The sequence below is a fragment of the Culex pipiens genome, chromosome 3 (genome assembly GCF_016801865.2).
Source record: "Culex pipiens pallens isolate TS chromosome 3, TS_CPP_V2, whole genome shotgun sequence".
Lineage (NCBI taxonomy): Eukaryota > Metazoa > Arthropoda > Insecta > Diptera > Culicidae > Culex > Culex pipiens.
In genome coordinates, this window is record NC_068939.1 from 17,850,600 (window position 1) to 17,876,045 (window position 25,446).

The 25,446-nt window shown below is 36.5% G+C and overlaps 2 protein-coding genes across 11 annotated transcripts in view; both read right to left on the reverse strand.

The window, feature by feature from the left end:
* Nucleotides 1-12,636, reverse strand: part of LOC120413476 (protein alan shepard) — a 334,433-nt gene extending 321,797 nt beyond the window's left edge. For 4 of the 9 annotated variants that reach the window (XM_039574322.2, XM_039574321.2, XM_039574320.2 and 1 more), the window contains exons 1-3: nt 12,190-12,635; nt 8,999-9,297; nt 807-910 (exon numbers count right to left, since the gene is read on the reverse strand). In XM_039574322.2, coding sequence (XP_039430256.1) covers nt 807-893 — 87 coding nt within the window. In that variant the 5' untranslated portion in view covers nt 894-910; nt 8,999-9,297; nt 12,190-12,635. Of the gene's footprint in view, nt 1-806; nt 911-8,998; nt 9,298-12,189 lie in introns of all 9 variants that reach the window. The other 5 variants (XM_039574324.2, XM_039574318.2, XM_039574319.2 and 2 more) reach the window with 4 other exon arrangements.
* A 3,786-nt stretch (nt 12,637-16,422) lies between these two features.
* The window catches only part of LOC120413446 (putative phospholipase B-like lamina ancestor), a 41,645-nt gene continuing 32,621 nt past the window's right edge, over nt 16,423-25,446 (reverse strand). For both annotated transcript variants that reach the window (XM_052709368.1, XM_039574279.2), the window contains 3 exons: nt 18,400-18,666; nt 17,245-18,331; nt 16,423-17,090 (listed from right to left, as the gene is read on the reverse strand). In XM_052709368.1, the coding sequence (XP_052565328.1) occupies nt 16,653-17,090; nt 17,245-18,331; nt 18,400-18,666 (1,792 nt within the window). In that variant the 3' untranslated portion in view covers nt 16,423-16,652. The remainder of the gene's footprint in view (nt 17,091-17,244; nt 18,332-18,399; nt 18,667-25,446) is intronic.

Below are 25,446 nucleotides of genomic sequence, written 5' to 3' on the forward strand. Positions count from 1 at the left end.
TTCTCATCATTTTGTTGGCACACACAGTGACACACACGAGAATCCCTCAAACGCTTAATGAATTTCGCCAAAATTAACTTTTCACTTTCGCTTACTTTTTCACGGCGCTTAAGATATGAAATTGCTTCCAACTACCGGCAACATGTTCTTTTGATCATTAGTAAGGCACTCACTTGAAGAATAATCCCGAAAAATGTAATAAATTAGCAAGCGCCATCAAAAAAACAAACGCGCCAAGTCGTTTGACGTTTCAATTTTCACTTTGCATTCCAATCGAAGGCTGAAGAAAACCGAGCGAGAGACGAAGGCAAAAAAGAACAAAGGCTGGCCGTCAACACCACCAGCAGCACAGCCAGCGATGCCAGGAAACTTTCCCTATAAATGCCACTTTTCGTGAGTGTTCGTTTGAACTGTCAGCGCAAATGGCAACACTCGACAGAGTGTTGGAAGAAAAAAGAACTAAGCCGATATTAGAAAAATGGGCGTGGCCCAATGCATTCGCCTCGATTAGAATACCCTTGGGAATTTTTTTTTGTTAAATGCTTGGTAAAGAAATAGAATAACTTTTAGTGAAAGTGAAAATAAACAGAAATGTTCACAAAAACTTGCTCTACTCGTTGGTGTACTTGATTTTAGTAAAATTCAAGGGAGACTCTAGATTATCCAGCATCATTCAAACACGACCGCTTATTAGGATTAAAATGGGTAGATTTCCCCTATTCAGAATTTAACGAAATTGGCTCAACTTCACGTTACCAGAATTAACCCGAAATTCTTTAATATAATTTTTTAAATAGGGTACTCACATTAGAAAAGGCCTGATGTCTCGGCGGCATCTGGGGGCGCATTCCGGCCGGCGGAGGCGGAGCTGGGCTGTAACGTGGCTGCTGCATGGGGAAGCTGGCTCTTTCTGCAAATAATAGGACACACGCAAAGGAAAGCACGTAAAATTACACTGAATGATGATAAAACAACAAGAGTACAATAACAAAAAAAAAAACGACAACAACCAGGTACTGGCGCTAGTACTATTAAATAATTAATGCGTCCAGTGTGCTAGACTTGGCTTTTGTTTACAAACTAGACGCTCACCCGGGTTGTTCGGGAAGGTCCTTCCTTTGATAAATGACAATTTTATTCAGAAAAGTTGTCGAGAGCAGCCAGAAAGATAAAACGAACAGTAGTGCGAGGAAGAGAAAGCAAGTTCACAGATAAAAAGTCTGGAAAGATTATAAAACAGAAATATTAAAGGCTAACTTGTTTTGCAAAATGAGATGAGCAAATTATGAGATTTGTTTATTGTTATTTAGCTTAAAGGAGAATGGGCGAATTTGGTCCAAGGATGTACACAAACCGGACCAATTTTTTTCGAAAGATCTCGCCGAGACATGAAAAAAAGTCTTCTGGACCAACTCTCTAAACCCCGGGGTTCAAAAGTTACAAGCTGTTGAAGTTTGAGCATTTTGAGTAAAAATGTACAAAAAACTCGTATTTTTGCTATTTCTAAAATCATTCATAAAATCTCTATTTTATTATGGATTTCGATTATCTTGACTTCATTCGACGCGTATCAGCAAAAACTATGAGTTCTGATATGTCTAGGCATGATTGAAACATGACTTTTCTTGTTTTTATCCGTTTGAACCGTTTGTGCAAGAGGTTTATTATAAAAACAAGTCGAAAATTAAAGATTTGATTTAAGATTTGTTTATTGTTATTTAGCTTAAATTTTGTCCAAAAAATCTTAATCCATTTTTGGCAACTGTCCATACAAAAGTGTAGTGATAATATTCAAAAATTGGTATCTTGGAAATAGTTCTTCTAAATCTAAATAATTTCAAACACTGAAACTTACCTTTTTTAAATTTGTGTTTCATTATTTTTAATAAAAGCAATGGCTCTAAAACAATTTTTTTTGAAAGTTTGCTTTCTTTTGAACATCAGCTGGTTTTTTATTTTTATATTTGTAAAAAAGATTATTTTTCAGAGATATTTTTCATTTTATCAACTATGAACTAGGTTAGATACAATTTTTGTTTATGCGTTTTTTATGCTATAAACCTTTTAAAAGAGCTGTTCTTTTACAAAATATAAGAGCAATTCTCTACAAAACCGGCCGATTTCGACCATTTTTATTTTTTGTATTTTTTTGATTTGGCTCAAACTTTGTGGGGGCCTTCCCTATGACCAAAGAAGCCATTTTGCATCATTAGTTTGTCCATATAAATTTCCATACAAATTTGGCAGCTGTTCATACAAAAATGGTACGTATATATTCGAAAATCTGTAACTGATAATGACTGTAATGATTTTTTGAAAAGCTGGTGATTTTTGGAAAAATCGAAATTTCATAAATAAAATTTTTTTGACCTAATTTTTTTATGCAAAATTGAATTTGCAATCGAAAATTACTTTACAGATTTTTCGCTAAACGGCCCCGTTTTCAAGATATAGCCACCAAAAGTTTGATTTCAGCGAAATATTTGCAGTTTTTCGATTTTTAAAAATAGTGACCATGAGTGACCATTAAAAATAGTTTTTTTGAAAAGTTCAGAAAATTTTCTATAAAATTGTCTAAGAGACATTGAAGATTGGACCTCTGGTTGTTGAGATACAGCGGCTTAAAGAAAAGTCTCACCCAAACAGCCCACCATTTTCTAATGACGATATCTCAGCAATTAATGGTCCGATTTTCAATGTTAATACATGAAAAATTCGTGAAATTTTCCGATCTTTTCGAAAAAAATATTTTGAAAAAAATTAAATCAAGACTAACATTTTAAAAGGGCCAAACATTGAATATTATGCCCAATCATCAGTTTTTCAAAAAATTATAACTCGGCGGCAGATTTTTTGACCATGTTTCTCTATAACTCAAAAGTTGCGGATTTTTGTCCCCTAAAACATATAAAAAAAATCTCGAAAATCAAATAATACGTATTTTGGGAATTTGAGTTTTTGTGAAAAAAAAGTTAATAAAAAAATCGGGAAATTTTTTTTCCGTGTACCTATTTTTTCTAAATAGTCCTTAACAATACCTACAACTTTGCCGAAGACACCAAATTGATCAAAAAATTCCTTCAAAAGTTACAGATTTTCGAATATATACGTACCATTTTTGTATGAACAGCTGCCAAATTTGTATGGAAATTTATATGGACAAACTAATGATGCAAAATGGCTTCTTTGGTCATAGGGAAGGCCCCCACAAAGTTTGAGCCAAATCAAAAAATACAAATAAAATCCATTTCCGGTTTTGGTAGAGAATTGCTCATAAGGGTTTTCGAAAAAACAGATAAGCTTGTTTTTCACCCTTTGAGACCAGGATTTTTTTTAAATATTGCTTTAGTTAACGATGGGAAAATGATTCTTATGCCCATAAGAAAATTATAGGCTAGTTTTGGAAAATTTAGATTTTTGGTTCATATAGGGGAAATATGCCCATTTTAAGCCTAATAAGCGGTCGTGTTTGAATGATGCTGGATAATCTGGATTGTTCCTTGAAATTCACTAAAACCAAGTACACCAACGAGTAGAGCAACTTTTTGTGAACATTTCTGTTTATTTTCACTTTTATTAAAAGTTATGCTATTCCTTTTACAAGCATTTAAAAAAAATATTGCAAAAATACATTCTAATCAGTGGAGTGCATTGGGCCACGCCCATTCTTCTATTTTCAGCTTAGTTCTTTTTTTCTTCCTGCGCTTTTTTGGGTCTGCTTAGTGCTGCCAAAATTGATGAAATTTTAAGCGAACACTCACGAAAAGTAACATTTATAGCGAAAGTTTCCTGGCAGCACTGGCTCACTCCAACAGGCGCTGCACCAGCATGTTGGTGGTGTTGGTGGCCACCCTTTGTTCTTTATTTGCCCTCGCTTCTCGCTCGGTTTTCTTCAGACTTCGATTGGAATCGGTATTCAAAATTCAAACGTCAGAAGACTTAGCGCGTTTGTTTTTTTATGGTGCTTGCTAATTATTTACATTTTTCGGGATTATTTTTAAAATGAGTGACTAGGTAATGGTCAAAAGAACATGTTGCCGGTAGTTGGAAGCAATTTTATATCTTAAGCGCTTTGAAATCGTTAGCGCAAGTGAAAAGATTATGATGGCGATTGGCGACTTTCGCTAAGCAGTTGAGCTCTGATCCTGCGTGTACCAACAAAATGATGAGAAATGGTCTCGCAAAATAGAAATTATGATCAAAAATGCATTCAATTTGATCTTTTTGGCCAGTAAATGGCATAAATTTGCGTGCTTACTCGAGGCGGTGCTGTTGCTGGTAAGTTTATAGCCTAAATAGTATTTTTGGAGCTTTAATCGAGCATCAAACTTTCCATATGACGAAGATAGGTGTTTTATTAGAAAGGGTATATTTCCCCTATGTCCCATCAAACCTAAAAAGTTTAAACGGGTTTTGAAAAAAAAAATCTGTTAGTTTTTCCAACCCCTTTCCTTTCAAACATCTCAAAATTGATATATCTGAATAAATTCAAGATTCTACATAAACCTTATTAAACGCCATCGGGCATGAAAGGGTTAAAACATTAAAAGTTAATTGAAGTAAATTGCAATTCAAAACTTAGTTCCAGCAGTCGTTTTATTTTCAGACAACTCAACCATACAGAGTACAACAAATGTTAAACTACTTATTTTTTCTAGCATAAAAAATATACTTATTTCCTGTGTAAATATAGAGTTTTTTTGAGGTCCTATAAGCTATTGTGTTTAATATTTTTATAGAACCTTTGAAAAAACCTGGAATTATTTCTGAATTATTAAAATGATTTTTAAGATAACAAAAAGCTTTCAGCAAAACATTAGATTCAGTTAAAAGGACAGAAAAAATAATGGTTTTATTACACCTGAGAATGATGACACATTTTATTGTAAAAAAATGTGTAATTTTACATCAGAAACTGGTAAATTTTTTAAGCAATTTCTGTTAACATTCATACATTTTTAGGTAGAATTACTCAAAAAAAATCAACCAACCAAATTTTCAACCTTTCAAAATTAAAAGTAACGACTCGTTGGTCCAATGTATTTCTGCCAAACGTTGACTTCAAAACTACACGAACTAAAAATAGTTATAATTGGTTCTCTTTCTATCGTTCTCATTTTAAAATAGAACATAGGCCACACCCTTTTCCTACTGCAATCCAAGTCGAGCTTCTCATTCCCATTGGCCAATCAGAATTAGTTGATTTGAACTAAAAACAATAAACCCAATGTAAATATACATCATTTATCATGATACCTTTTGGTACATGATAAATAATGTAAATTTACAGGAATATTTTTTTCTGTGTACATGTATTTCACTTTCTTCACATTGATTGAGGTAAAATTACATAAAAAAAGAGGTAAAGTTCGATCATGACATTTTTCAACATTTCTAGGTAATATTAACGTCTACTTGTCTTTGAATCAAACCCTTTAACGAGACACCAACAAAAAACTAAAATCGTACAAAACGACAGAAAGCGCAGACTAACACGCGAACAAAATGAAATTCACGACAACCTTTTGCGACGACCTCCTCCTTTGCCAGTTTTCCATAGAAAAACAAAAAACAACGCAAATTGTGTCCACCACCTCCCAAGAGTTCAAAAAACGAGGGGGTTGGACAACCCTTCTCTGTCCCTAGCAGTAGTTTCGCTGTCGATTTTTCTATCCTTTTTTTTTTGCTGCTCACTTTGAAGTCTGCAGCTTCCAAAATTGTGCAGCGCACGCCGAGTGTCTCTGGAGACGGGGCCACTTGCAGCTATTTTTTGTTTGTTTTGTTTTTCGAAAAACAAACAATAATGCAGAATAGGTACTACTGTCTGACTGTCGAAATTGCACCAAAAACAACCAGACCAGTGTTTGTAGGGGAATTTGGGTCAAATCGCAGTGAATTTATGTTTTTTCATGACCTTATTTTTTAATATCGTTATGATATTAAGTGGAACAATTACTATTTTCAAAAGGTTAATGTATTTAAAAATATGTTATTTTAAAAGTTTTTTGCATATGAACGACAGCGAAAGTATATACAGTAAAAAATAATGTAAATTTGGAAGCTGTAATTTTGGAAGGATGAATATTACCTATTTTATGATGTAATTTTAGCTCAATTTAGACTGAAAAAGTGACATTACACCTGAAAAGTGGTAAAATTACACATTTCCAGAGGTAAAATTACACCTTTTTTCTGACATAAAAGATTACCATGATTTTTTTTCTGTGTAACTGCTGGCAGCTCTTCCCTATATTTTATTGAGTCCGCAATAAAAAGTGAGAAAACAAAACAACGCTAAATAATTTATTGCATTCCAATGCAAATGAAAATTTGCGTCCAGAAACCGACCAAAAAGCGTACAAAAGGGAACTATTGAAACGAGGCACACAAAAATTGTGCAATTTGAAAGGACAATGGACTATAGAAGACAAATGATTTCCAGACAGACTAGGGGTTAAAAAAGTGCGTTTTGTAATTAATTATTGTTAACATTCTGAGTAGTGCTATATCGTAATGAGATTTTATGATTCTGTTGAGATAGAATATTTTTTAATTTATTTATTTTTAGAAAATATTAACAAAACAAATACCAAAATTCACTAACCCTTGAAAACAATTGCAATAAATTACCTTTCTCAATCAGTTCCACCGAGAGGTAGTTAGGAAGTATTCTTCAGTCTCAAATTCACCTCAATATGTTGACCCACCCTTCCCCCTCAAAAGACGAGGAAACGAGGCACAATGCAATTGCAATAAATTGGCAGCACTGCACTGCAAGCCAAGAGGTCCTGCCGAAGTGTCCTTATTGGATCGGAGCAAAAGAGGAAATTTGTGCACGTCCTATATATCCTACAACTATCTTTCGTTTTCCCTTAGGACAAAATTATGCACAGTCATCCCACAAAGTTGGAACACTGCGATATTTGGGGTTACGTTGGTTTCATAACAATAGACCAGGATGGGATGCTTGAATTTTGCCTCGATTTCGATGTGATTTTTTCTCAATTTATGTGGAATATGTAAAGTTACACAGAAATAGATGTAAATTTATATTTTTATTTTTTCGAATTATAAGCTTGAGAATTTTTATGGTGGAATATCTTCTTTTCCTACTTCAATCTTTGATTGGATTGATGTAAACGTAAATGTACACATTTTCAGAAGCAATATTACTCATTTTTTCAGACATAAAAAAGTCATCATTCTCAAATGTAATATCACATTAATTTTTTTTTACTAATTAGCAATAAACGTAAAATTTGCATTCAACTGACAAGATATAAATCTGGAGTTTTTTTTTGAAAAGGTCCTATAAACCAAATTTTAATTTTTTTGCTTTTTGGGTGTTTTTGAATACCCTGACTCAAGGCGGTTCTAAAAACACCCAAAAAGCAAAAAATGAAAATTTGGTTTATAGGACCTTTTCAAAAAAAAACTCCAGAAATGATCCCTCGAAATAGCATCAGATGAATATGTCTTCAAGAAATATGCCTTGTTTATATAAACGTTGAACAAACTGTTATCTATTCAAAATAAGTGAGATAACTGTACCCTAGGGTGCCCAGAATATGGGACTTGTTTGCAAATCCTCGCTCCACAAGCTGAATATTGTTCTTTGACCTATTTTATGACTCTGGGCCAAATATGAGCAAAATCGGTCATCATTTACCCATTGATACTCGGAGGTGAAGTTTGTATGGGAAAAATCGAAAAAATGTATGGAAAACTAGACTTTCTTACGGTTTGGTCTGCACGGTGCGCTACTTCCATCCAAATATTCTCAAAAGTGAGATTCTTATTGCAAATTTAATGCTCTACAACTTTGTAGAACATACCAAAGCTGTAAAACTCGATCCTGAAAAGTTATTAGCGATTTGAAAATGACATTTTTGTATGAAAAACATTTTTTTCACCAACTTTAGGCTCGAGTATCAATGGGTTAATCTCAACCAATTTCGCTCAAAATTTACACAGATGCTTAAAATAACCCAAAAAACCGTTTTCAGCTTGTGGAGCAGGGGGTCATTTTTTCTGGGCACCCTACTGTACCCTCCGAATAAGAATGAAGTTGAGTGTGTGTGTGTGTGTGTGCGTGTGGCCAAATAATTAGAGCGCAAACTCGGCCAGCTGCAGTTGGACAATTAAATGAGGATTAAATTAATTGCGGAGTGCCACTACTGACGGTTGGGTCGAGTACCGGCGGCCAAGGACGTGGCCAAAAATTTGTCTGGTTTGAGGAACTTGCACGTGGAGGTAGCAGGGACAGAACAAGCTCAGCAGAGGAACAACTGTTCCTGAGATTGCAGGGAAATCAGACAAGAACGTTAGTGGATATTTTTGGAAGTAGGTATGTTTTTCAACCTATTTGTTAAAGTGACGACATTCCCGAATCTACGTCTAGTACAGTCTCGATTAAAGTCTAGGCACAAATTCCGCTAAGCTTAAGCGAATCACAAGCTAGATTTTCGTGTTCATTTGGTTATTTGAATAATTTTAACTTTTATACTAATGCCAGATTGCGTATAGGATCCAACTTGATAAATCTTAATATTTTGACCTATGATTTAACGATATAGATCACCAGACCTTATTAAGATCTTTTTTTCCTAGGTGGCTCACATTGTTGGAGGATGGACTTGCATTCTCCAAAGGTCGACAGTTCAAATCTCGAGGCGGGAGGGTTTTTGGTGTCAAAGAAAAGCTTGAGTGGTCTGTCGATACAAGTCTCCGGACGCCTGGCGTCGAGCCGGATATCTAGATGATTGCGTTCATAATCAAGAGTACAATATGACCAGAGACATTTATAGTCCAGAAATAAACACTCCCAAACTCATCGATAATATTTATTTACCATTTTCTGAGCCGACATGACAGTCTCGAGTCACTCAGCTGCACCAGCCGCGTGAGTGCCTTCGGTGGGACAGGTCGTCAAAATAAGCCCCGGGTACCCAATCCACCCACCACCCTCTACGCACCCTCTATACGGCCAGGCACTTACCGTGTTTACTTCCGGTCGGAGTTTCGAAATGGCCGGCCGTTCGACTCGCGATTACGATGCTTTTTCACGCACAAAAGGCACTAATCTGTCTTGGGCCAGAAGCGGGACTTCCGAAGCACCGAAAGTAGTCGAAAATTTTCCTCTCACTCACCACACAGTTCACAACACAAATTTGCACCTCGGAAAAAAGTGACACAATGCAAATGTTCCGATCAGCACTCACCACACATATACGTAGAGACGTTTGTATTTGTGTCACACCACCAACTCAATAATATTGAATCTTTGCAGCCTTATTTCTGTAATTATATTAGGGATGTATGCGAGATAAGAACACCGCGATGAGTTACCGTTTGTTTACGGAATTTCATGCACTTTTGCTCCGCACGCTGGTTCGTAACACTGAGAGCTTGAGAGCAGCCGGGCGAGCACTCACGGTTTGACGTTTTGCCAGCGGTGCCAGATTGTTTTTCAAGCATTTAGCGCTTAATTTAAATTTAGTTCAATCTTAACAATGTAATTTAAAGAACCTTCTCTTTCTTCTTCTTTCTCTCAGGTTCTCTAATGTAATTTGGCCAAACACGAAGCTTAAACATACAGAACATCTTGTACAATCCTAATAAGAACCTCAACTATATAGTTATCGACGTGCGCATGTATTGCGTGTACGTACACGAAAAAGATTGAGGTTGAATTTTGTACCGGCCAGCAAAACAAATGGCGTGCTAGTGTGCGTGAGATCGGGCTTAGATAACTCTATAGACTGTTTGTTTGCAATGCGTGTTTGAGCGTGTTAATTAAATCGGTATTTTATTGTAGTTCTGTTATAGGATACACACCAATTGTTGTCAAACTTTTGGTTTAATATTAAGTGGTAGTCCCGTATAGAAAGTGACAAATCCTCACTTTTTTAAAAGTCAGTAATATAGATTTTTCAATGAAAATCAAGAGATTTTCTATTACTTAGTAGGGTCAGGGTTGCCAGCTTGCCAGAATAATCTGGGAAATACAGAGTTTTCAAGTGTCAGCCAGATTAAAGATTTATCATTAATGTGAAGACTTCCATCATTGTCATGATTTTTCGTTCAAAGATATAAATTTCACGTCGCTTTCAATATTTTGACAAAATTCCTTCAACAAGTTGTTTAGAATAGTGCCCTACACATGCTGATTCCTTTTGGTAACGATCATCCCATTCCTTGTAAAGTTATGGAAATCGTCATTAATCAATGATTGCCAACTAAGACGGCAATGACTGTGCCACAAAATTATATAAATTTTGAAGCACAATTGATTTAGATCAAAAATTCTTTCAGTGGCTTCAAGAAGGCAACAACCGGCACATGCTGATTCCTTTTGGAGCTGAAATTCGTTGAATTGAATTTAATACAGAATATTTTATAGTGATGATCAATTTTCTTCGAAAATGATCAACGGCTTCACCTTAACTGTGGCAGATTTTACAATTTCTGACAATTTTGATCATTTTTTTATGTAAATGAACGAGTTTAATCATAGATCAAACAAAATAGTAAACATTTATTTTAGTGAAAATGTAAATTTAAACTGTTTGAGGCAGCAAATCATTTCAACCATCAGAATTCTACAAGCTTTTAAATTAATTTATATAATTCCTTCCCTTCTCAATTTATAATTGTTAGATTATCGTCTGCCAGATTTTTTCGGTACAACATTCCCGCCTTATCCTCCTGGCCTTCTATCAGATGGGGAAGTAAAACGTCGGTCCATTTGCGTAAAAGAGGTTTTGGGTGACTCACCACACATAGCCTTCGGACGCCTAAAAATGAGCAAAAACTTGCAATAGAGCCCACAAAAGACCCGGGGGTCGTTAAAGTAGATTGCTTTGCTTTTTACCATTTTTTAAATTTTGACCTGGCAACCCTGAGTAGATATCAAGTTGAAAATTGGTTAAGAAAATTGTATAGAGTTATCTAAGGCCGATCTCACGCACACTAGCACGCCATTTGTTTTGCTGGACGGTACAAAATTTAACCTCAATCTTTTTCGTGTACGTACACGCAATACATGCGCACGTAGATAACTCTATAGTCATATGAAGAAAAATATCAGTTGAAGCATAAAAAGTACTTAAAGTAATTTAAAAAATAGTATTTTTCCTGATTAAAATTAAGCTTAAATTAGAGATATTATTGTTCACAACAATAAAGCTTATTTTACTGAGTACACTGATACTACGTACGACCACAAGAGATTTAAAATTGTTTTTTTTTTATAATTTTGCAGCCTTCTTGACGTTCCAAGGCCATACTTGATCCATCGTGAAATGTAGTCTTGTCAACTTGTTTTTGCATTTAAAAAAAAGCGTACCGTAGTGGATTAAAATTGAACTTTAGGACCCTATTATAGGCCCCGAGAAAATTGCATTAAAGAATAAAGAAATTACATTTAGCTGAATTCTTGATTTTTTGGCATTATGTGAGGAAGGTGAGGAAGGAACCACCTTGTGGCGCTTGCGAGAAGAGCTGTGCTTCTCTCGCTTCGGTGGTAGACCACCGACTAAAGCCAGCCTTTAAAATATACCGTGGTTTTGTAGGGAAGCGGGAGGCTAGTTCCTGAAGACACCACCTGGTGGCGCTTGAATGAGCTGTACACTCAACCCCCGGTGGTTGGACACTTTCTCGTTTGACGCTTTTTTATTTTGTACCCCGTTGGTCACATTTTACACGGCGCTCACGCACACTATCAAAACAAACGTTTGGTAGTGTGTGTGAACTCCGTGTAAAAGGGGTGTCAAACTATAAAATGACCCCGTTCGTTTGACAACAGTTGGTGTCAAACCATCGGAGTTTGAGTGTAATTGAACGTCAAAGTGCTGATATGGCAACATTAGAGGAACGATGAAGTTAGATGCTGCTCCCCTATTTGTTGCATGAAATTTAAAAATTGAGCAGAAATTGTTCACCGGCGTGCCTGTTATGAATGTATTGAAATAGGTCTTTTCACCCAACTGGATGGAATTAGGACTGAATTTCTGCTTTCTCAATCTGGCACCCCTGCCACACACTCGCGCTCTCTCCGCGGCCGTGCACTTGTCTCTTTCGCACTGCACTTGTCAAACTTGAGTAACTCATTTTCCCTCTTCCCGACTGTTCTTCTTGAAAAGTTTACCAACACCATCACACACGCAGTCTTCTTCTTGCTCCTCTTACCTCCTCACTAGCACACTTGTGTCTGCACCTGAGTGTTGCGAAAAAAAGCCTTTTTTCGTCCAAATTTTTCCTCACGGGGTCAAATTGCCATGGGTGGCCGACCACGGGATTGTGCAACTGTGCAAACTTATTTCGGGGGCAAATAGCTCAAATCTGGCAACCGTTCAGCTTCTCGATGCAAACAATCCGAAAAATTCTTCCCGACTTGCGCAAAAAAAAGGACGAACTGCAGCGGCAAAAATTTTCGGGGAAAAAACACTTTTTCACTCCACGACGGAAACGGAACTGGCCGCAGGCGGCGGAACACAACAAACACGCACGAACACGAAAAGAGAACCGGAGAGCGGCGTCACGCCGGAAAACCGAGATCAACTAATTTTTCGGGATTAGTTTTCGGAGCGACGACGACGACGACGTTCTTCCTGGTGCTGCAGCAGAAGGCTAGAGCTCTAGAGCGCGACGGCTGTGTGTTGTGAGGGGTCAACCACAGTTACCGACACATACACTGGCAGTGCACTCAGAAGAAGACTGAACATCTTTTTTTTGGCAAAATCTTTACACAGATTTCGGGGTGTGTGCGTGTGAGTGCTCCAAATGCTGAGTTCTCACACATGTATCGATGTGGGGAAAATGCATCGACCGGCTTCTGGTTTTAGCAAACTTTTCGGATAAAACCGTAAGGTGGCATTGCATTTATCAACAATTCTGGAGTTTTTTTTAAAGGTCCAAATGCCGACCAGCGACTTTACCGAAGCAAGCTTGGTACCTTTTATGAGGAGGGAGACGACTTCCAGGGACTAACATTTACTTCCCCATCGGATGGAAGGCGTGATGCCAACCATGGTCGACTGGGATTGATCCCAAGCCAACTGCGGTGAGAGGCATCCACGCTAACCACTACACCACCGACATCCTTTTGAGCTTATAGAGAACAGCATCTAATTCCAGCCTCTAATGTTGCCATATCAGCACTCTGACATTCAATAACAGCTCATAAAAAGCGTTTTCAACTTGAATCGAGTAATAAATAGCTCAATAAGAAGTGAGCAAGCAAGTTTCTATCAAAAGTTTTGCAAAATTAGTTGTTTAAATGGTACCTGCCAAACATACGAGAATTTCCCCTATATAATAACGTGCATTCAAATGAAATCGTTTTTCACAAGCTGTAACTCATAGGTCCAACGTAAATCTGAGAAAGATTCTGTTATCTTTCTCAGCTTTAGGGGCAGGGGGGACAGAAGGGTCCTCCTATGTAAAATGTACCGAAAATCTTACAAAAACCTACAAGTTTATGAATCCAGCGTGGTAGGCTTCTGCTTTGGGATGTTCCCATCAATGTTGATAAAAATTTTCTGCTTAAAAATAATTTTAATGTCATTTTAAAAAAATGTTTTTCGACTACTTTTTCCAGGGTGCGGGGCAGAATGGGCCACCTTAGAAAACAAGCCATTTCGTCTAATACAACGTCGAAGGGTGATAAGAAATGACTTAAGTAACCTTTCCAACATAGTTTCCATGAAGTTTGATCACTTTTTCAAAAATAGTCACTTAACAAAACAAACATTTTTGAAAATAGGGTAAATATGTAGAAATAAGACACTATTTTTACAAATAAGCGTCAAAACAATTAAAAATTCAACTAATGTTGCATTAAACGCGATTTTTGAAGCTACCAGGAGTGAAATAATCCATTTAGCTCAAATTTCGCTACTTTTGATTGTTTTTATGAGGCAGGAAAAGGGTGGTCACTTAACAAAACAAACATTTTTGAAAATCGTGTAAATATGTAGAAATAAGACACTATTTTTACAAATAAGCGTCAAAACAATTAAAAATTCAACTAATGTTACATTAAACGCGATTTTTGAAGCTACCAGGAGTGAAATAATCTATTTAGCTCAAATTTCGCTACTTTTGATTGTTTTTATGAATCGGGGTGGTCCATTCTGCCCCAAGTCGATTTTAATTTAACACTTCCACCACCAAGCCTCTAAATGATTTGAAGGATCCGTTGCTGTTTGATTACCATTGTAATAGATCCTGGAAACATTAGAAACATTGAACATACTTTTTCAAACAATCTAACTTTCAAGAAAGCTTATTTAAGAACCTCAAAATAAACAACACTTGCGTGGTTTTTTCAATAAATTTACATTTTTGCTCATAATTCGAAAAATACAATGAATTCAAACGTCGTTTTCAGTGTGATGATGTTGTTTGACGTCCTTTATAAGACCCTTGCCTTACAGTTGGTCTAAATCCATTCTAGAGCCCAAAACCAAGGGTGGCCCATACTGCCCCCATGGTCCATTCTGCCCCCACTGCCCCTAATAACATTTCTAGCTTTAATTCAAATCTATCTGAAATGAAATCTTAAAATGCTCAATTAAAATATACTGTTCAAAAATTGTCATTTGAAATTATTTGAAAAGCGAAAGAATTTATAAAACATTTTGAGTTTATCGTTTTTTCATTGGATTGATTCTTCATGTTGATGCGAATTGGTTTCTAAAATTAAGTTTAGATTGCTACACCACGCTTTGTACGTTCACAAAAAGCTAAAAATTGCTTTACAATTCAGACTAGTTGAGTCATGACCAAATGTCCACTTAGCTTAAAAAAAATATCAGAAATCGTTTTGCTGCATGCCTTTTATCGGTGTTTGTAAAAATTAACATAAGCACAAACAAAAATATTTCCAAATGTTACATCATTTATGATGTAACACTCTTGCAATTTCTTAGTAAAAACCAGATAAACCGAAACAATCAAAATACTTGAAATCCCAAATCATTTGGGCCAAATTAAATGAAAAAGGCAATGGAACGTTTAGCATTCTCAACGGATTGCATTTGAGTTGCCTTTTGAACATTGAAGTTTTAAAAAATATTCCAAATATGATCGCCAAAACTTATTAATATCAGTCAAAAATTGTTTATATAATTCATTTGGAAATATATAGAAAAATAAAGTAACAAAAAAATGTGGAGCAACATTTGAAAAGGGCGCATAAGCATTTTGACAACTAGGACTATTTCGCAAATTCCGGGACAACAGGTAATTATTTAACAAACTCGGCAACGTTAGAAGGTAGCTGAGAAGGCTAGCCGTTGATAAGGCCATTGCAAATATTTTTCAAATTTATGTCGCCCCCCCCTCAAAGTTGGCCTGAATAATCAGGGGGCAAATTTTTTTTTATCGAAAGACTTAAAATTTTTAATGAAAATTAAAGATTAATCAACTGAAAACCAGTTAAAATGCATTTTCCCGCGTTTATAATCATATTCAGCATTTTTGAACTCCTTCAAAAAAAATTACATGACCATGTCATGAAATACCAATGTACGTGTACACTGTACAGAGCCCCGAGAAGTATTTTTTGCGAAAAAAAAAATTCCGTCAATACCTCGATATTTTCAAAACTAATGATTGGAAAGCAACTGTACGCCTGTAAAATGCATTTTAAAAAACTTTTTTCATTCAAATGTTGAAACCTAGGCTTGTAATTTCAATTTTTGTATTTTTTTGTAGAGAATTTTTCCGTGAGAGGAGAGTGCCAGCCTCAATGACATCGAGTTTCGCTGAGTGGCGACAGGCGCTGAAAGTTCTCTACGTTTGAGGTAACTCATGAGTTACTTCAAATAATGCGCGCGTGCGTGCAAACACACGTGAAAGCTTCGTTGGCGCCGTGCCACGTGATTCGTAGCGCTGATTATTTTGTAACTAACAAACTAGGAAATTAAAATTTAGGAATTTGTAACTCAATAATCTAATCTAATCTAATCTAACCCTAGCGCAGCCAGTCTTTCGAGGGCATCCTGGAGAATGCCTTAGGTTGATTGACGCCTAGCATCTTCTTGTCATTATCAACATTTGCAGTGCGCCATTGCATTAGAATGCATTGAAACATCACAAACGTTAAAGCGGCCAGGCCAACTGCGTAAAGTTTACCGCAAAGATGATTCGTTGAATTGGATTGAGTTTGAGCACGAGTGTTCAAACAGCAATACATTTCTGAATCTACAGGGGAGGAAGAAACGTGGGGATCCCCCGCTCACGTTCCTGTTTGTTTTGGCAATTTATCGTTGGGAGCACCATGCTAAGAAGTTTTGGTGCTCCGGGACCCTCTAGGATGGGACATAGTATTTCCACAAATGCCCTGGACACTATTTGCCGTGGTTATAGCGCCACAACTCGCTCTTAGGAATTTGTAACTCAATAAAACCAAATTAATCTTTTTGTAAAACTTTGCTATTTATTTAATACGTCAAAATTGTGCTGCTTCACAATAGGATTGTCAAAAACTTTATATTGCATCTGTTCTTTTTTCGATTAAAATTTTTCTCGTCACAATTCGAATTTGTTATTCTAATGGAAGGCGAAAAAATCTATAAAAAGTGATTTGTTTAAGTTTTAAGGCACATATTTTTTCCCCTCAACCCACGGAGATCACAACCCTTTGTTCAGTCCCACGCCCACTGCGGCGACTGTCGTCCAAAGTCCCAAACGTCCGGCTGGCCCTGGTGGCGCACGTCCAGCTTGGAAGCGGCTCCGCTCCACTCGAACGGTTTGAGGCGTCTGGTGCGCACCGGTTCTTCGCCCTCCCCCTCCGACATCACACTGCGCTTGGCCGCCTGGCCATCGCTTAGCGGCGGATCGTACAGCGGGCCCGAATAAGCCTGGAATGTGGTGCTGTTCTCGTTGCCATCGACGAGCAGCTTCATGTCGATGTTGCCGAACGCCATGGGGCGCTGCTGGTCCAGGTCACCGCGGTACGCGCTGTGCCGGATGAATTTGGCCAAGCCCTCGAGGTCGGTGATGTTGTTGAGGATCTTGTCCTGGATGGAATGTTGCGTCGAGTCGGTGGTGTTCGTCTTGACCCGGCCAATGTCCGCCAGTTCCTGAGGGGGGGAAAAGGGAAGTTTAGTGGTTGTTTAAAGTCAAAATAAGATCTAAATATCTTACTGACGAAAATCCATAAATTTGTTAGCATTGATAAGAGATTTTGTTAGTAACTTTTTTATTTGAATACAATTGCTGCAAATTCAAACTAACCTTGAAGATCGGCACTCCCGTGCCCAGCCAGTATCCGTCGCGGATGATTGCTTCGGTCATGTCTTCGGCGTGCAGCCTTCCGGGAAGCTGATCCACAACCCAAAACAGACCTCCGTCGCTGATTCGACTGACCGAGGCCGTTCGGCTGGCGTGTTCCTCAAAGTTAACGTCCACGTAGTCGTCCATGTGGCGCGTCTCTGTGTGATGTTCTTCGTACTCGTTCGGTTCCACGTGGCCTCCGGCAGCCGCCGCCGCCAGGATCTCTTCCACTTCAGCGGACTCGTCGGTGACGTTTAAACCTCGGTTGAGCCGCTTCATGTCCACGATCAACCACTGCTTGGCCCCGGTCGATGGGCTGCGCGCAAAATACTTGGCCCAAACGCGGCCACTGTGCGCCAATCGGTTCGTGGCCATAACCCGGGGAGCCAAAGCCACCGATCGTACCAGGTCAATCTTGGTCCAGAGATTCAGATTGTCGTTCGCGATCTTAATGCCGGCCGCGACCATGCGATGCCGAGCGCCAGAGAGCATGTAGAAGTCATCCAGTGATGCCAGGGTAGCCGGATATCCCGTGAACACGATGTTGGTACTCGGTACCACTCGGTCAACGCTGGAGTCCTCGGAAAAGTGATACCTCAGCGTGTACTTCTTCACCATGCGCAACATCGAAGCGTAGCTGCCGTCACTTGTGTGACCAAGCAAGATCTTCACCAGACCTCCACCAGACTCCAGGATCTTCAACAGCATCATTCCCTTGTTCGGTTCCAACTGCAAGCCACTTTCCCCGTCCAGATAATTCATGTAGTACGCCTTCAAGTCCCGAATATCAACCGCACTGTTCATCAACAGGAAATCCTCCATCGGAATCTCGTAGTCCTGCCGGGATCGTCGAACTCCCTTCCGGAAGCCAAACTCCAAACCATCCAACTGATCGTAGAACAACCCAATCTGATACCAGTAATGGTCATGCTCACTCTTCATGTCCGCCATCTTCTTGACCGTCTCCACGTTCGTCGTTATGATCTTACGCAACCAATCGCAAAACTCCTCCGACTGATCGTCCCGGGAACATTCCGCGTGAACAGTACTGAAAGAAAAATATTCAAAAATTAACCAAAATTCAAAATAACTCAAAACCAGAGCAAGAAAACCCACTTTGACCAGTGCAGGTAGATGTTGTGCCAGCTGAGCGCCCCCTCCAGCATCCCGGCGGCGAACGCCTGGATCTTGTCCGGGAACTCCTGCTGCGATTCCAGCTCCAGCTGCGACCACCCGCTCTCGAGCAGCGAGTCGCTGTAGCAGGCGCGCACCGCACCCTGCGGCACCGCCTCCAGATCATTACGCTGGCCCCAGAACTCGACGCGGAAGCCCGAATTGCGGGCCCAGTACGCGGTGGCGCAGTACGTGCCGTTGTAGACGGGTCTGCGAAGGGACAGGGAGAAAAGGTTTTTTTCTTAAGCAAAAAGTTGATTTGGATTGAAGAAAAGATTTTAGAAAAATAGTTTGAATGTACGAAAATAGAAAACATGTTAATTCGATTCACAAGTATTGGTTAGCAAAGAAACATAATCAATCTAATGATTTAAATTAGCAGATATATTTTTTTTACTTTTCAATCCCAGTATATGGATCAAAATGCACATTTCTTACCGTCAAATAATTTAAAACACCAATTTTTTTTAATTGCTCAATAATTTCTCAGTAATTTAATTTAATTTAAGTATATCTCATTTTTTTATGTTTTTGCAAATAATTTATAAAACTCCCTTTAAAGGGTCTAACAAAAAGAATCTCCAAACAAAGCAGCCAAACAAATTCAGCAGCTTTTCATACAAATGTTCAAGATTCTAATGATTAAAAAACAATTTTTGATGAATGATCAATAAGTTCAAAACTAGAGGTGAGCGGGAAAAGAGCGAGCCGCTCAAAGAGCCGGTTCACTAAAAAGAGGACTTTTGAAAGGACCGTTCCAAGATGGAATAATTTGTAAACTTGTGTCTATTTTCCACTAATTGTAGTTTTAAATTTGCTTATGAAGATTGAAAATGCAATTTCAAATATATTGTACACCAATGAATAGTTTTCAAATTCATTTTCCTAGTTTTCTTTCAAATTTAGAAAGCGAATGAATATTCGCAATTCGCAATTTTCAGTGTAAGAACGGGCCTTGACCGATCTTATGCACAAGGTTCCCAACGAACACGCACTGCCCTTACACCTACATCTCACCCTTGCTCTGAGTCAGTACGAGCAGCACGCTAGAACACGCTTTGAGTGTTCGTGCCAGGCATGCACACCTTCTTTTCCGGTTACGCATTTTAACTCGGCCGGGGGTGGTACATTACGTAGGGTTTGATGTAAGTATAAGCGCCTAACCATTTAAAGTGTGCCTAACAACTTTCATTAAAGCAAAAACTGTTTTATTTTTAGTTTGAATTCAAAAACTAGTTGTTATTTTACTGTGTTTTGTTTTCTCCTGAAATCTTTCCTAGTGTTGAGTCGTGTTTTTATGTTGCTATTTCTTTTGTCGCGGTGTTTTGTTACAATTTTGGTCCTAAGCATTTTATAAAAGTTTTTCCAAAGTACAATAGTAATATTTGTGTTAATTCTTTGATCACTCCAAAAAATGAGTAAGGGCTCGAACCTCATTTGTTTGAAGAAAAGGGTAAAGATTGAAAACAATAGACAGTGAAAGAAATATACTATTTGAAGAATCAATAGTAAAAGAAAGATAGTAATTTATGAAGTAGATAAAGAAATTAACAATAATTAATAAATAGAGGTAAAAAAACAAGCTTAGATTGTATTGAGGGCAATTTATAGGCCCAAATTTGAATATTGGCCCAAAAAGAATATTGAATTATTCAAATAGACAAATAAAGAAAAGGCACATGATAAACAAAATTGACTGCCAAATTAAGGATTGATTGATTGATTGATTGATTGATTGGGAAGGGGGAAAGCAGGGAAAGCAGAAAGTATGTTACAGCAGCATCAATTGGTAAAATAGAGTGAAAAAGCGTTGAGAAATAAGAGAATCAAATGAGTAAAATCGAAATCAAATGGAGTATAGTAAACAGAGCCGCGTTAGAAAATCAGTGAAACAAAATAAACAGAAGATAGGTGGTAGCTGGAAATGGAAAGGAGAGAGGAAACCCCGTTCTGCAACGTTCAGGTACATCCACAGCAGTTGACTCAACATACTGCGAATCAAAACAATACCGTCTACAATCACAAATTACTTCCCTTTCCCACATTGTCGCGCCCCTTTCTTTTAGCCGTCTCGACTTTGACCCACGGTGGTCAAAGGTTTACGATCCGTTTCCACAGGCCACCAGCTAGGTCATCATGAAAACCAAGCCAACGTGGAGGTAAGAAAATAGGACACTTGCAAGGAACCAGAGCTATACTGTCTTGATCAAGTATGATCTAACAGGACTACGGACGTAGTCAGTGACGCTCCTTCCAGGATGTTCCTCGCCTGAGCGTCAACTGAAGAGGTATCATCAGCATCATTCGCACTTGGCCTGCATTTAGAAAGCGAATGAATATATCAATAAAATAAAATAAAAACCTTTCCATGTGTGATCGTACATTTACGTTTTACTCGAAAACAAATTTGAGCATTAATAAAAATTGTTTAGATTTTGCAAAAAAAAAAAACAATTTTTTCCCGATTAAACTTTAGCGATTATAGAGTTTATCGATCAAATCGGGATGTAGAAAAGAGTTAGCAGGATATTAGCTCCAAATAAAATATCAGCAATTGTTCAAATTTGGCAGAAATAAACGGAGTTTCGTTAAATGAATAGCATTTTTTTCCAAAATTCAAAATGTTAGTTTGAGTGCCAAGTATTGGAACGGTGAGGTTCGAGTAAAAATTTTGACCACCAAGACCTTTTTTGAAATAATAATAAAAGTCCAATGACCAAATGTCCAAACTTAAAAAATCACATCATTCCAAGCATTATTCTGAAAAATAGCTTTTCAATATTATATTCAAAAAAAGAGAAAGAGCCGCTCTTTTTAATGAGCGAACAAAAATGAGTGGCTCCTAAAAAAGCGGTTTTGCCCACCTCTACAAATGTTTAATCTATTTTTTGAAAAATTGAAAACAGTGGATTATTGTTTTAAGATGAATTCATCTGAAATTTGACTTTGCAAAATTTGTGCAGTGTTTCGTTTTTTTTTTCACTAAAAATGTGACAAAATTATTGTCGCTATAAAACTAAATCGAAACTAGTGATTTAAACTCTTGCCGCCCTTAATCTCCCCGCATTTTCTGTCAAACTAAATTTAGTATTACTCGATCAATATGTACGCCACAGGGCCGTAGCCAGGATTTTTGTTCGGGGGGGGGCTTGGGTGCAAAAATTCAAGGAGTATAAAAATCAGCAAATCATTTATACCATCACTTGGTTTGTGCTATAATTATTGAGATGAATTGTAAAATTTTAATGTAATGTATGCAAAAAAGTTTTCGAAGATTTTCATATTAAGTTATCAATGTATTTATTGGAGAAACTCGTTCGTCATTTTTTTTCTTTATTTTAACAGCTAGTTTGTATTAAAGGAGTAGAGAAAGTGTTTTTTTAACATTTTCTTGAATTGTTTAATTGTAATCCAATTTCGTGATAAACGTCGCTAAATTTAAAATATACTTAACTTGAATCAAATTTTTGAAAGCATATATTTTTTTTAAAAGAAATATCGATTTATCTAACCATAAGTGTTATGTTTTCTGTATTTTATACTGAGAGAAATTTTAAACCGTCTGGATTTACATTTTCAGCTGTGTGATAATTGTGATGGTTTATCTAACATTTTTCATTTTTTCTAGCACAACATAAAACTCATAACTGGAATATTTGTTTTTCTTAAAATTTTATAAACAAACTTAAACAATGTTTTATTTGATTTGTTCTAAGCTATCGAAGCCATTTCATATTTTGCGAAGCTCCTGGTGCTCTCAAAAATAAATAATTTTAATGAAATACAAAAAAAATATAATCGTTGAAATTTCAGCTTCTGAAGTGTCTCCATGGCAACAAAAAAAATTACGTCGAATCTCAAGTTTACATCAACTGAGTTTACATGTGATTCATTTTTTCCGTGTCGAGTAAATTCACATTTTTTTTCTGTGTAGGCCTATAATAAATATATATTTGAAGAAAAAAATCAGTGCCTGTGTTTAATTTTAATGTGTTAAAAAATTTAGATAAATGTATTAAATCAATTTTTAACGCCAAAATATTCACTGGAAGAGTTGTTAATAATGCATATGTAACCATTTTTAAATGCATATGTAACCGTTAAAATTTTCCTCGATTGCATCAAACATTAAAACGAATCATGTTTAACTTAAATATTCCGACTAAACGCCATTTTCAAATTCATTACTCATTGTATTCTGAAAATTGGTCCAGAATTTGAGCAAAAATAAAATTTTAAAACATGACAAAAAAATTTAATCAGATCTCAATTCTAAAGATAATTTTTTAATAAAATTTTAATCTATATACATTAGGGTGTTTCAGCCAAACAAAAAAGTTCTCAGAATCAGGCAAACCGAGGTTCCCCTAGTAGAGGATACCCATAGGGACTCTCATGCCAAATATCAGCCCATTTGGTTGAGAATTGGCCTGTCCCCAGCGGTTCAAAGTTTACATGTAAATTACTATGGGATTTTTATGCTTTTCGTTCAATCGTTCCTACAGGTCTTGGGACAACATGGATTCACTCGGAATAAAGACAGGTGTGTAGGGGATGGTCCAATGAACACATTCCAGAAGGAATTAGGCTTGTCCATTCTGCCTCCAAGGTGCGCATTGGATCGACGTCCGGTGTCTCCAGAATCATCGATTCACCCTTCAAATGTACGCATTGTCCTTAGTATGCTATGACGGCTAGCTGAAAATTACGACGCCCCATGTCAGACGGTGAACACGTGGCAGAGCATCTACTCGAGTTTTGGCTCAGAAACATTCTTAAAAGTACTAAAATTATAAATATTGATGTTCCTGGAAGAATTTCAACTATCCTACATAAAGTAAAATGATGTTGTTGTTAATAATGCAATCGATGCCTCTCCACGTGTTCACCGTCTCATATGGGGCGTCGTGGTTTCTACCTAGCCGTCATAGCATACTAAGGAAATGCGATGCTTTTGAAAGATGAATCGTTGGTTTTGGAGACACCGGACGTCGATCCAATGCGCACCTTGGGGACAGAATGGACAAGCCTAATTCCTTCTGGAATGTGTTCATTGGACCATTACCTACACACCTGTCTTTATTCCGAGTGAATCCATGTTGTCCCCAGATCTGTAGGAACGATTGAACAAAAAGCATAAAAATCCCATAGTAATTTACATGTAAACTTTGAATTGCTGGGGACAGGCCAATTCTCAACCAAATGTGCTGATATTTGGCATGTGAGTCCCTATGGGTATCCTCTACTAGGGAAACCTCGGTTTGCCTGATTCTGAGAACTTTTGGTTTTGGATGAAACACCCTAATATACATGTTTAATAATTTAGGATTGTAACCATTTATTAAAATCGATGTTTGTTCAAGTAATATCTTGACTCTAGGAACAAAATCCTGCACATTTTATGGTTTAGAAATTTTATATTTACGAAACCTTGCTAAATTAAAAATAAAGAAAACTTTATGTAAGAATTCATAAATTGATTAGTTTTATCCTGTAAATCTAATCTTAGTCTGCACTTGAATTCAAACATACCAATATTCGAAGCATCAAAAAAATAAGATTATTAAAACATAATTTATTGAAATGATTGAAAATTATTTTTTGAATATCTTTATTTAAAAATGATAAAAAATGTTTTTTTTTTTATAATTTAAGGATTTTTTTAGTTGTAATTATTTTATATTTTTTTATGTATTTGATTTTTTTCATTTTTGGAATTTCTGATTTTTTTGAAATTATCATGTGTAATTATTATCTTAAATTTTTGTTTTAAAAGTAAAGAATACTTTATGTAAGAATTCTTAAATCAATTACATTTTTCCTGTAAATCAAATCTTAGTCTGAATTTTGCTACAAGAACTATATTTTACTTTCAAACGAAAATTTTAAAAAATGTCCTGTAGTACGGAGACTCTTAAAACTCCATACAAAAAAATCTTAAGGAACGGTCAAGAAGAGGTTTACGAAAAGACTTCTCTTAAGCGGTACGCAGCTGAAAAGGAACAGAAACAAAAAGCGTCGTTTGATATTTCTTCGGGAGCAATATGTGTTGATGAGATTTTGATTTGTTTATTTGGATGCGACTGAAAATAACGTATGAAAATAATGTATTCGCTTAAATAATATTGAAGAATTGCCTCGTGAAGCTGACTATCAAAACGCTGAATCTTAAAATGCTGAAATAAGGGAAAAGCCATTACAAAAATCACTTAATTTTCTGGTAAATATAAATTAATTTAGGAATACTAGAATTCAAACATAAAAATATTTAAAGCATTGGATGAATATTTAAGATTGAAAAAACATAATTTATTGGATTTTGAATAACTTAAGTTTAAAATGATATTTTTTTTAGTTTAGGATTTCTTAAGTATCAATTATTTTATTAATTTTTCAGTTTTAGATTTTTTAATTTTTGGAATTTCAGATTTTTTGATATTGTTCTGTTGAATTGTTATCTTAAATTTTTTTATGTTTTTATTATTTTTATTTTTGATTTCTGGAATTTCTTTGTCTTATACCAAAAAAAATTAAATCAAAAATTATGAAAATTTAGAAATTTGAAAGTGTAAAATTTTTAAATCTTCAATTAGCCGTTGCGAATATTATTCTGAAGTTTATGTCACTAAACTCTGACCAAAGTTGAGAGGGTTAAAAATCAAAACTACAAGCTATGTTTTTATTATTTTAAAAGTGTTAAAAACACACTTTAAATCAGTACAGTTGTTTTGCATCATTAGTTTTCAAAATATCTAGCTGATGGCGACATCCTTTTTTGTGAGAAAAAACTTTCCGCGGTTCCACGACATGTTACAAAAATTCTAAATATTTTTAAACGAGCCCAAACATGTCGTATATGATTATCAAAGCAGGAAAAACATTTCAAATTTGTTTTCCGGACCGACCTGGTCGCTGGTCCTAAAAAGACTTAATCGAAATAAGTTATTTCCATTAAAATTGTGAAGCTATTTTTTTTTAAATATTGTATTT